This window comes from Harpia harpyja, chromosome Z (assembly GCF_026419915.1).
Source record: "Harpia harpyja isolate bHarHar1 chromosome Z, bHarHar1 primary haplotype, whole genome shotgun sequence".
NCBI lineage: Eukaryota > Metazoa > Chordata > Aves > Accipitriformes > Accipitridae > Harpia > Harpia harpyja.
Genome location: NC_068969.1, coordinates 7,241,598 through 7,254,963, shown reverse-complemented (window position 1 = coordinate 7,254,963; position 13,366 = coordinate 7,241,598). Strand labels below are relative to the sequence as shown.

At 37.4% G+C, this 13,366-nt stretch overlaps 1 protein-coding gene across 17 annotated transcripts in view; it reads right to left on the bottom strand.

Moving 5' to 3' along the window:
- PBRM1 (polybromo 1) overlaps positions 1-13,366 on the bottom strand; it is a 69,457-nt gene that overhangs the window by 19,016 nt on the left and 37,075 nt on the right. For all 17 annotated transcript variants that reach the window (XM_052777415.1, XM_052777414.1, XM_052777408.1 and 14 more), the window contains 9 exons: positions 12,391-13,033; positions 11,300-11,511; positions 9,957-10,142; positions 8,062-8,219; positions 6,844-7,110; positions 5,286-5,431; positions 4,812-4,969; positions 3,955-4,138; positions 2,491-2,701 (listed from right to left, as the gene is read on the bottom strand). In XM_052777415.1, coding sequence (XP_052633375.1) covers positions 2,491-2,701; positions 3,955-4,138; positions 4,812-4,969; positions 5,286-5,431; positions 6,844-7,110; positions 8,062-8,219; positions 9,957-10,142; positions 11,300-11,511; positions 12,391-13,033 — 2,165 coding nt within the window. The remainder of the gene's footprint in view (positions 1-2,490; positions 2,702-3,954; positions 4,139-4,811; positions 4,970-5,285; positions 5,432-6,843; positions 7,111-8,061; positions 8,220-9,956; positions 10,143-11,299; positions 11,512-12,390; positions 13,034-13,366) is intronic.

The window sequence follows — 13,366 nt, the reverse complement described above, 5'->3', positions numbered from 1 at the left end:
GCTACAAGTTTATCAGCTGGTTTTGCCTTTACAGCGTTTGCAACAGTTTTTGATAACAGTAATCTAATGTAAAAGCCTACCCATCAGTTTGGGAGGGCAAACAGGACTTTGAGAAACTGTAAGAATTCTGAATTTGGTTCTTGTATTCTCCATTCTTCTACATCTCCGATACAACCATTTGTAAATGAACAGAATCTTTTCTATTTGAGTTGAGTAACTGCATATTCAGTTTTAAATGTATTAAGAGAAGAAGTAAACCAGGACACATCTTATTCCTTTTCTCAGCCACATTGCTGAAGCAAAAAACGAAGTTGCACATCTTTTTCTTTTTTAGGTTTGACTTGATTCACAGCAAACTGCAGCAGGAGAGCATCATCCACCTATCTGTCAAGCCCCACAATACCACGTATTCACTTGTCTTGACTCCTTTTACCCTTAGATGTAATAAGAGCTGCTTTGTTATCAGGAGAAAAAAAAAGTTTAAAAGTTTTGGGGTTTAATAGTTGCTAAATAAAATTCCATACATTTAAGAGAACGTGAAGCAAACACATGCTTTTTACCTAGGAGCTCTGTTTAAAAAGACACTTTTCATTTGGGACATAAATAGAAGAGATTATCTGAAGAAGAAAGTTTATTTCTGTCCTATATGTTAGTTACCTCTCCACCAGTTAAATTGTGCTCTGAATGCCAGTTCAGACACAACATGCCTGTTCTTTCCAAATCAGCAACATGAGAAATCTGCCAGGGCACTTGTGTATCATCATTCACTTCTTAGCATACATTGCTATTGATCCTTTTCAGTTTTCCTCATTTGTTGGGGTTTTGGGGCGGGGGGGGGGGGTTGGTTTGGTTTTTTTCACTTCAAGTTCTAGACTTCAGAGTTCACAGCTGTCTAAAGGTATATACACACATGTTGGATATATCCACTGAGCCTTACTTCTCACTAGTTCTCCTGAAAGCTCTGCAAGACTGTCCCATTACAAACAATAAAAAAAAATTTAAAAATAATGCAACTATCAAGCTGGCTTTTTAAAGAGATACTTTATATTAGTATTTAAATAAAACTTCTCAAGGGAATCTGAACAAAACACAGCTATGTAGGAAGACAGAAAGCAAAAGAGATTGAAAGACAGTGAATGACGCAGAAGGCAGTTTGAGGACATCTCTAATGTCCAATGATCCCTATTTAAACTGCTTGCAGCTGCCATGCTTAACAATGGTAATATTTTGATTTATAAAAAGTAACCTTCCCCTTCCTAAACTGTTACATTAGGTGGTTAATGGTGGTAACATGCTTTCTATTTGTAACACTCTGCAAGAATTTTCATGCTACTTATGAAATTCAGCACATTAAAACAATAGCACCAAGACAACCTTGCACAGGAAAATGCATTTGGTGGTCTGCCCACATGGCAAAAATCACAATCAAACCAAGCTAAAGCTTTCAATTTCATCAACTCTTCTTCATGACATCCAAAGACAGTTATTTCTATCCAGGGGTCACATCCTAGAAAGGATGTGAGGTTGTCACTTCACAGTCAATGTAACCCAGCAGAAATCCATATTGCTGGTTACAAATGTGTCTGAAACTCCCTCCTGTTCCCAGCAGGTCATTCCCATTGCCTCTTTAATGCTGGCATTAGCTTGGATGTGGCAATGTGATGAGACAGATAAAGGGTTTAATCCAGTTGCAAACAAACTTTTTTGGTTAGGTTAATTTCTAGTTAAAGCAGTTCCTTACCCTGCTTCAGTATTCAGTTACATAAATACCAGAACTTGTGTAAGAAACACAGCAAGAGAGGGAAGGGGATCAAAAGTCCCCCATTTAAGTAGCTGCAATGACTCATGTTGCATTCAAGTGGCATATGACCACACACGATTCCTCTTTTACTTCCTATCCATTTATCAGCAAATTAATACTAAAGCTTCTAGGACATTGAGTTCTTCTTTTAACAAGTTCTTATTTCCAAGTAAGAATGGTAACTCAATGCTAAAAAAGTGATTATTCTTTTTCCTTTGAGGATGATGTACAGCATTTTCTAAAAAAGTAGCAAAACTGTAACACCCAAAATGCTAGCTTTTTTCAAAATGTAAGGAGAAGCTTAAAAATGTGCATTAGGTAAATCGAGAATTACAATTAAACCCTTAAATCCCAACTTTATATTTAATATAAGGATCTGATATTTCTGAACAAGCATCATAGAAAACCTACTAATTAGAAATAACGTTAGCATACCATATAAAAATGTACCCTAGATTTTCCTCAACTGAATGATTTCCTTTAAAAATATTTTAATGTACTTAGATATCACCTGGATATCGTATTGGGTATGCCAAAACTGTACCGTGTAATTTATTCCACAGACTCACAAACTGAAGTATAAATCTCTTCTGTGTATAGGATAAAATGTTACTGTTTCTTTGTTTATTTGGGTTGGGGAAAGAACGTGGAATATAAAGGTTTAAAGGTTTCTCAAGGAAGATCCTCACCTGTGGTGGAGTATAAGGCATTATATCCAATTCACTAGCTAACGGGGTCTGAAGCTGAGGCATAGAAGGTGTTTCAGTCATATCACCTTCCTCTTCTCCCATCTCTTCCATGTCCTCATCACCTCCTTCTAACTCAGCAAATTTTGCTTCTAGCTGCTGAATCTTCTTTTCCAGTAGTGGAGATGGTTCCTTCTGAGGAACTATGGGTTTTCTGAAAGGTGAAGGAGGAAGACAAAAAACAGGTAAGAATACACTCATACTTTACAGGAGATAGCATATATTTTTGAAGAGAAAACCAACTTTTCTTCCTTTATCATTGAACAACATGGAAACAATGGTGACTCCGGATGTGCCTGTGCTTCCTTTCAGAACACTGAGCAGAAATCATTCAGTGTCTATGGGCAGTGTTTCATTTCAGTCACTTGTTTCAAGGATTTTTTAAAATTATTTTTTAATTTTTTATAAGTTAGAAGGGGAGTTCAATGCAGCAAATACTTCACTTCTGCAATAGAAGGCAATTAACACCACACCTTCCTCAGATTTTACATTTTACTTGCTAGAACTTAATATTTTTATTAATACCAATCTTCACCAAATGGAAAGCTATTTGTAACCCATAATGAGGACTTTGGTAAATTCTCTTGAATGTCATTAAAATACTAATCTGATAATGTAACGACTTTTCCTAAAGTCAGGAGAAGAAAAGGAAAACATCCACTGGTATTAAGACTATGAAAAGACTGATGTTATCTGGACTTCTTCCCAAAAGTGCGATTAGTCAAAATTCACCTTCTCCTACAACTATGACTTTTACATACGTACTGTGTCTGGCTGGCATGGAGTTAATTTTCTGCATAGTAGCCCGTATGGTGCTGTATTTTGGATTTGTGACCACAACAGTGTTGATAACACATTGATGTTGTAGTTAACTGCTGAACAGTGTTGGTTCACTGTCAAAGGTCAAGGCCTTTTCTTTTTCCCACTCTGCCCCTGCAGCAAGCAGGCTAGGGGTGGACAATGAGTTGGGAGGGGAGACAACCAGGACAGCTAAGCCAAACTGACCAAAGTGATATTCCATACCGTATGACATCGTGCTTAGCAATAAAAGCTGGGGGAAGGGAGGAGAAAGAGGGGACATTCAGGGTTATGGTGTTTGTCTTTCCAAGTAACCATTACGCATGCTGAGGCCCTGCTTTCCAGGAAACAGCAAAGCATCTGCCTGCCAATGGAAAGTAGTGAATCCTTATTCTGCTTTGTTTGAGTGTGCAGCTTTGCTTCAATTATTAAACTGCCTTTATCTTGACCCACGAGTTTTTTTTCCTTTTGTCCTTCCCATTCTCTCCCCCATCCTGCTGTGGTGGAGCAAGCAAGTGGCTAGGTATGGGCTTAGCTGCCAACCAGAGTCAGTCCACCATGATACAGAAGAGTGCGCAGGTGACCCCCTCATTCCCATCATATTTTTACCTAAAATAGTATATTTCGTCATCTACAACTTTTGCAGAGAGTGAAAACCTCTTCAGCCCTTTGAATTTCTTCATTTGTTTGTCGCTTTCATTGTAGCGGCTCTCACAAAGAAAAACATCATTTTCAGAGATTTCTGTTGGTCTGCAGGAGAGGAAGTCTTTGAATGACAGAACCACACACTTTCCTGCAGAAATGAAAGAGTTGGGTAAGAAGGCAGCCATGCTTGCAGACATTTTACAAAAAGTGGGGAGACTCAAGTTTTTGCCAGTCTCGTAAGTCTGGAAGATTGCCAGTATTTGGTGAAACTACAGAAAATACACCAATCGATATCCCTATTAAATAATGCCACTCACAAGAAACCTACACAAACTGAATACAGCTTTTGGGTTTTTTTAAAGAATGAGAAAACCTGCAAAATAACAAAACCCCATGACCACTAGTCAGTTAACTATATTTAGCACAGCATCATTACTACAAACGAAGTACATAGTCAGCATCATGCAACAAACCAAATTTCAACCGCCTTCTGGACCAACTTTCCAGGTAACACATACTGGAATAATTACATTAATAAGTGAGAATAATGGAGTTTTATGTTCTCTGGCTGCAAACAACGTTCACTTTGATATCATACATGTAATTCCCTTATTGTAAGAAAGCTTCCTTATAGTGAAAATTCTCACTACAGGTCCCAAAATCAGGAATGCATGTTAGAAATGGACTGAATAATCTCTCCTCCCCCACTCAATATGAAAAAACCATACTTGGAATCAAACCTACACATAGCTATAAATCACTTCAGATTCTATAGGAAAAGAAAAAGAGCGTCCATTGGATTTAAAGTTGTTAATAATTACCCAAAATGCAAGTCATCGGACAGGTCTCCTCCAAGTTACTCAAAAACACTTCCTTCTTATAGAACATTTTAGTTGGTTCATGTTCAGTTTCTTCAGGATGTATAAAGATTGGACCAAAGAAATATGCAGCTCCATCTCGTACCCACATCTTTTCAATTCTGGAAAGAAAACCAAACCACTGACAGAAACGAAGGGCCATCCATCCTAAATGAGACAGCTGGATGCACTAGGTTGTTCAGGAAGGCTGTCAGTAAAAAACGAGTACAGAAGAACAGCCTGCTCCAACTGTACAACTGCATCACCTTTTTATTAGGTGGCTAAACTTCTACCTCAATCTATTAAGAGCTTGTAACATTTGCTTCATTCAGAAGATTTTTTTTTTCCCCATCCTCTTTCATACCCTTTGCAACGAGCCCGTCTTTTGTCCAAGTTATTTTTATAGACATAAACTGCAAATAAAGAAGTTGCACTCACCTTCCTACTCGAGGTCGCACTAACCCATGTGATTTTATGAAGACACAGTCCCCAACCTTAAGCCACATATCATTGTAGCAGAGCTGTTCAAAGTAATGGCAACCAGGTTCTCCATTGGACATTTCTACAGGAACATCTTCTTTGTCCTGCAGAAGAGTATGCATTTAGGAACTTGTGGAAGAAGGAAAACCAAACACATAAATAAAAAGATGCCAGGTGCAAGTAAAAGACTTTGCTCTATTTTTATGTTACCAACAATAGGTAAACACTAAACAGAGCTGTGCATGCCAAAGTGAGGGGCCTTGAAATTTAAAAATGAAATAGCAAAGCCAAAGATACCCTCCATGTATGTCGCAAGCTTTCCTATTTCACAAAGCTGTAATTTTGCCAGAACAGTAATTTACAGGTCCTTTTTTGTTCTACTGCTTCAAAGTTAACTGGCCAAGCCAAGCCTTGTCAGCTTGTTTTGATGGTTTGTTTTAAAGGACAATAACACGCTTAAGAGGCAAGAACTGAGTATATGGCCAAGTTAACATACATAGAAACTGAATGATTTAACTCTCATATACAATAATATGAACACTCCATGCATTGCTTGCAAATTCATACCACTTGCCCTATTTGATTTCTTACTTTTTAGTCAAAACTCACATTGTGCCTCATTTGATCTTTTAGTCTAGGATTTCAGAAAACCAATGAAAACACGGGCTATCTCCCCATGGTGTGGAAGGAAAAGACCCTACAAGTTTTCATCCTCTTGGCAGAAATAATTCCTTCTTTTGTCATGATGCGAATAAATACAGTAATATACAATAAGTGTCTGATTAAAGCTGACAATGAGTGTGCTGGGTATTCTGTTCTGAGGTTCTGTTAGAGAACTCAATGTAATGTGGATTTATTTTATAACTCTCAGTTTATTTTTTTTTATGGTTCTAAATTTATTTTAGATAAATTTAATTCAATTTAATATACTTAATTGAATTTAATACATTTATTTAAATTTATTTCTTTTATGACTCTAAATACAATAAAATAAACCATTTTACCCAGTATGTTGGATAGAAATATTCTTAAGTATTTCGACAATAAACTGCTCAGTTATCAACCATAAATAGGTCACAAACAACAGAATATTACGTATTGCTTACTGCTGCCTAGTTACTATTTTACTGAAATACTACATAATAAAGCATTTCAGCATTGCCATGAACTAAAACTAGACATTTAGTTCTACTGATTCTTTAGGATTAAGGCAAGCTTTACATTAAAAGTGTGATTTTCTGAAGTGGTAAAAAAACCCAACCAACCCCTTCACATGATCACAAGAAAGCATTTGTAGAATCTAGCAAATATGTACACAGTTTATTTTCTGTTTAGTCTATTTATATTTTGTTTGTATTTATTTACAAATGTGTATAACATAATTTATAACAGAAACATTATATTTATTTATATTTTATTGTGTCTGGATGCTGTGAAACCGAAGTCATGAGGCCTCATATTTTGTCATTCTTTATCTGTCAAACATAATTGATGTTCCACTTGTTATCTTACATACCTTTTCAAGATGAAGGATACTTTCTCCCACCTTGCTGTCCTCCAATGTTTCAGTGTGTTTCTCCTCATCTACTTTGTCTGTATTAGCAAACACAGAAGCAACACGGACCACAGGCAGGGGCACGTCTCGTGGGACAAATCTTACAGAGCTTACAGGCATAGTCCACAGTTTAATCTTTTTAAAAGATTTTGTCTTCGCAGAATAACGTGACTCGCAGACATAGACATCCTCATCTCTGAAGTTTTCAGGACACAGTTTAAAATATTCCTGCAGATTGAAGAAAAAATATGAAATATTTCAGCAACACACACACAGCCCCCACAGACACACGGTGAACTCCCTCTCATGCTTCCTGGGGTTTTTTTTGGTTTGTTTTTTTTGTTGGTTTTTTTTTTTACGTTTCTATCAGAAATGCTTTTAGACTAGTAAAGGCTTTCTAATGAGTTCTTTTCTTCCAGTTTGACATCCAAGTTATACTAAAAATTAAAAGCAAACAACAAGAAATCCCACCCTTAAAGAAGAGGCTAAATTCAATACAGGTTGTCACGTGAGAAAAATTAGGTTTTATTCATTTACCAAAACGGTACATTAACAAGTACAAGATCTGCAGCCTAAAACTACCTTTACAAGATTTCTGAGCTTTGACTTGGAAAGAGGACACAATCACCAAGTTTGGGGAGGGAGGGGAAATTAAGCTCCATGCTCATTGATATGTGACCGTGATACCTCAGCAGCTGTAGCATGTTGTTCATACAAACACACTACCTTCAGAAAACTGGCTGAGATAGGTATGTTGCAAACAAGCCAAAAATCCTCTGCACAAGGATGTTGTAGAATCAAACCTGAGAGAGAGATGAAAGACTTCATCCTCTTACCAAGCCATTCAAGTCTCCCTCTGCCAAACCTAAATCTACATGCTTTTATGGGAACCTTTAAGAAGTTACCTGCAATTTCTTTACCACATGCTTTGAAAAATCAGTTAGCTAATTATCTAATAAGCATATGATTCTACAAACCAATAAGCACTAGGAAACACCATCACTTGGGTGAACTATTTGTCTCATGAAACAAATGAAGAACACAAACAGTACACAGGAACAACTCCTATTTTATTTAAGTATTAGTAGAATGTCTCTATGTTAGAATCCCTACAGCTCTTCAAGAAAATAGAATGGAATGTGTTATTTGCTTAACAAATTAGACTGAATAGTCTCTCACCTTGACAAACATGACCACACATTTGCCTAAAATTTTGCTAACAGGAACTTTATTGTAATAGTCACTTTTAAAAACTTCTTTCTCCAAGAATTTTCGTGTTGCAAGATGAAACGTTTCATTTGGTCGATAAAACCAACAGCCATAGAGCCATTTCTCTCCTTTAAAAAAAAAAGATACAAAAATGAGAAGGGAGAAAGAAATAGAAAAAAAATGCAAAATGGCATATTCTCTAGTGCATGAGCAAGAAAAAAACCAACTACAGACTGATTGATTAATCAAATAGCCATGTAGTCATTTATAATGAGAGTAAACTGGTTTAAAACAGGACAAGATTCTTTAACTGTTTCAGGTTGCTTAAAAAGCCCACTAATTGTTTTCTCCCCAGTAAAACCTGACTCAGCAAAATAAAGGAGGAATCAGTTCTTATTTATAAATCTTGACTTTCAGGCCTTGAAATGGCTTCAAAGTCTACACAACAACCACCTGATTATTTGAAGAACCTTGGATAACTGGTTTCATGTTTTTTTAAGAACTATTACTTCTGCGTTATGCTGTGACAAATCAAATTGTTAACTATGAGTTATAAAGAAGTTACAAATATGTACTATTTTTCTAAATCAAAGAAAACCTGTAATCTGTAGACTGAACCAGAAAAAAAAAGTACTATTCACTTTCTCCATCACAGACAAACAAACGTAAGAAACGTCCAACTGGCCAATGGTCCATCTACCCAAATACACTGCATCCAACTGAGTGAGCAGGACAGGCTATTTGGAGAATGCATCTGATCTTGGCCACTCTCCGTAACTCATTTCACTCCTTCTACAGTCATTGCATTAGGGGTGTTAGAGAGCTATTCTCTTTATCTGGCTGTTATTTGCTGGTTATTCCCTTTATTATTTGGTTTAGACCTGTTGTACATGGACTTGTCTCGCCCATTTTTGAACCTGCTGATGTAATCTGCCTCCACAAGCTCCTGGGGAAGCCACGAGGCTCACCACCCACTACATTAAAAAGCCAAACACTTTCACATGTTTTAATCTGATTTATTAGCGTCAGTGTGTGCCCTCCACTCTAGTACTGCTGGATTTGTCGAACAGTATTTCTGCATTCACCTTATCTACCCACTTCATGATTTTGTAAACCTTAATTATATCCTGCCTTGCACTTCGCTTGCAATTTAAGAGTCATGGTCCTTTTAATCTGTCCTTGTAACACATCTGTTCCACCCCTTTAAAAAAAAGTGCCACCAAAATGGTACATTCCACTGTACCCCACTGTAGCTCTCAGCAACTGTAGTTTCCAGGATTGCTGAGAATGTACCATGCTTATCTGATACTCCTGACATCTCTCTAGCCTTCCTTACACTTAAGAGAAGTACCTGCTGCAAACAGAAATCTCTCACTGATGAGAAAAACCAAAATAGTACTTGTCATGGCTTGATTTGCCTAGGAATGCAAGATTCAGCTCATTTCTGAAATTTAACAATGGCAAGTTCTGAAACGGAGTTGTTCTGTGGAACATTTGCAGTTAAATGTGCCCAACTTTGTTTCAGATTTCTCAGCACAGAAAAACTCCATGTGTTCTTCTGCGCTTAAATTACAAGGACCCCATCCCACTTAGAAGAGCCTATTCTCTAGGATGCTTACGATTTAAGAATAGGTGGAGATGAACAACAAAAAAACCTGTGCTGATCCAAGAACTTCATATTTGTGGAACAAATTGAGTTCCTCTATTGTGGAACAAAGCAACTCAGAAAGAAGAAAAATACTCACCAGTCCACACATACTTCTGCAAATAAAATAACATCTACACAACAAAAGCTACAATTGGAAGTTTTAAACAGTAATAAGAAGTTTCACAATATTGTTTTCCTATAGCAAAGGCATCCTTACCAGCTGAATCTTCCCACAGCCTCTCAATACAGACTATGTGAGGTTGCAAGTTGGCTTCAGCAGGCTCAACGTACACATAATCTCCTACATGGTACATGCTGTTCTTGAAGCTGCAATCCTGGCTGTAGGTCCGATGCAAGCTTGACAGCCCAGCTGATCCAGAAGAATCTTCACTCTTTTCAGCTTCTTATTTCAAGAAGGGAAAAATAGATGTTAGTAATGCCACATTTCCACGTTAGCCAAGATTACTGATACGAACACCCTCACCCTTTGCTGAGTGCAGAAGTGCCATATGCAGAAACACATAATACCTGATGCATCCCTCTATCGCTGACTTCCATCGTGAAGGAAGGGTTTAAGTGTGTTTTGTGCTGCCAGCCTTTCTGCTACCGGTGCTGCTGAAGGTTGGGTTTCCCTTCTTCAGTTGAATTTTACTGAGCCCTCCCAGTAAGTGAAGAGGAACTCAATGACAGCACTGAGCTCAGAAGCCTTCAGAAAGACATGGTTTGCTTTCTTTGAGGTTTTTAGCTCTCAAAGGAAGACAGAAGAAGGGCATCACAGCTGTTGTCCCTTTATAATACTGAGCCTGGTTGGAGCAACCAGATTTTACTGCTGCTGACATCAGTGCTATGTGGGAAGATGAACCACGTTAGAAAGACAATTCAAGGACAAAGAGCTAACAGCTCTGCTCCCATATGTGGAAAGGGGCAATTAGAGAGCTTTATTCATCCCCTTAGACATATTCCACAATGATTATATGGACAGTAACCGCCAGGAGCTGTGAAACACAAAGTACCTTCACAGTAGGTTTCTTGCTCTACAAAATAGTGCAAGCCCATTCCTCTTCACACTCAAAGTAGCCAAGTAAGAAACACAACAGGCTTACTTAAATACCATTTCTTTAGCAGTGTTAAAAGTATGATCACAGACAACACCATCAGCACATCAAGAAATCAGTATTTGTCAAAAAGGAAATGACCAAAAGTCAATTGGAACAGTCATTGTTAAGTTTATTATCAGCAGAAAGCTATAGTAAAAAACTATTGTTTTCTTTTATAATATCCTTGAAATAAGACTACTGGTACCCCAATGTGCTCCGATTAAAGAGTTTACATAGGTTAATATCTACCTACATCTCCTTCTTAAAAGCCATCTGGCCTGGGTGATAAGGATCAAAATAAAGTAAATCTCTAACAACTTTAAAATACAAGACCCTTGCTGGACAACTAGACTATTAAGGTCCCTTCAGTAGGCAAAGCTGCAGCAACAGCAGAGCATACATCATATACATAGGTACATTTTTCAATTAATACATTTAAAATTAATGAAAAGAAAGTAGCTACCTCTCTTCTCTTCCTCTCTTTTGAGCTTATCCTCCTCTATTTCTTTGGGCAGCTTTTCCTTCTTTTCCTTTTCTACATCGTTGTGAAGATGCTTGGTGGTATAGCTGAGAGCGGGTGACAGAAGAATCTCTCCGTTCTTACAAAGTTCATCTCGAATTTTAATAAAGAACTGCTGAAGTTCAACCGCATCCTCGTAAATCTCCGAATCAGTCCTGTACAAAAATACGAACAACAGGGCAGAAACATAGTTTGTGCAGAGTCAAACAGGATCCTATACACATACACATCAATTGCCACACTTAGTGATAAAACTAAAGCTTCACTCTACCAACAGATTTCTGTGCTTACTCATAATAAGCAGCAGCAGACACTAGCAAGTCATGCTCCACCTGCTACTCTGCTCTCAGTTTGTATTATAGTTTACCCAAAACAGTATTTTTGTATACACCAGTCCTGAAACACCAGAAAAATCAAAGGTAACTAGTTGCAACCAAAAGTACTTGCCACTGGACCTCTACAATCTGTTAACTTCTGAAAACTTAAGTAATAAGAGTATTATTAACAAAACTAACTTATTTTAATTACACGTGCTTCTGTTAGTAGATGTTTTAATATCATTTTTTACCTCCTCTCCTTCAGAGTCAAGATCTCACCTGCACATCCCCAAGTACCCTACCTTATTCAAGTAAAACATGGCAAGAAGTTGCAAGTGTTCAGTTTTTGCACAATATTACCATAACTCATACAACTGTGATTGCTCCAAAAGAGTTGGAGCAGTCAAGCAGCTAGTGAACAGCTCCTCCTCTTCATTTTTTCAATCTGAAAGTTAGCACAAACCTGGTTTTCATGTCGTGTACCTTTGGAAGATTAATGTCAAAATTATCTCATGGCAGAAAACTAACTTTTTCCTTGTTTTTAAATGAAAGCATACATGCCACTGAAGACCTGATAGAGCTTTTAAGATTTAGTTTTCTAAACACCCATACCAAGGAAAGCAAACACCTTAAAAAAACTTCAGCCTTTGTCTAACGTTAACATGCAAAACTCATGTGATAAGACAAAGGATACCTGAAAAATATGGCTTTGCTCACCTATTCATTCTCCTTGCCCTCTCCAGTACCTCAAACATATTCTCCTGGAACAAGTCCAATCTTCTATAGCGATTATTTTCAACATTTTTTCGGATAATATCAAAAGTCAGAGGAGGTTTATTTGGGAAGTTGGGATCAACAGCAGGAATCTCAGCTAAGGAGTCGCTGTAGCATCTGCCCTCATCATCCTGGTGGCTCATAACAGATACAAAAAGGTTATGGATAAGTTCCTGAATTAGCAAAGTGACATTGGGCACATGAGAATCCTCATCTCCTTCTATTTCTCTCCGAGTTTCAAGCAAAACTTTATGCAGGACCAGGGCATCTTTATAAATCAGAGATTCTGGCTCATTATATGTGCAAGCATTATTGAACATCATTACAAAGTCCTCTACCATGGAATCAATATCCTGGTATTTATTTGCCATCATATGGCTTCTGATCTTTTCCATGTCAACGGGCTTTTTAATGGTTACATAATAGTCAGGAAGTTCAGACCGAGATGGCAGCCTCAAGAAGATGGCGCTCAGTCGCCTGCCTCGTTTATCCGTGTAATTCTTAACTGCTTCATACACCTCATTCAATTTCTGTTGCATTGGAGTCATGTATTTTGATTTTTTAGGAGAAATGCCACTTTTTCTACCTAAGCAGACAGAAAGAAAAAAAAAAAAAAAAAAGAAAATATCATTACAAAAAACAGAGCTTGCACACTTCTTTGTCCATCTCCTTTGCATTGGAGAATTGCTTACTGAAGAACCACTTTATGCTATGACCAGAAGACTCATAACATGGAGCCCATTCCAAGTTGCAGCTTCCTTTATTTTTCAAAATTGTATGAATATTTTTTTTTAAATGTTATTTTTGGCAAACAGAAAATCATATGTTACTATATGGTCCACCTGGCAAAGGTCTCTTCAGACTAAAGCATGGAAAACATCTTTTCCTACTTAATGTTATTAATAACTCCTCTAAATTC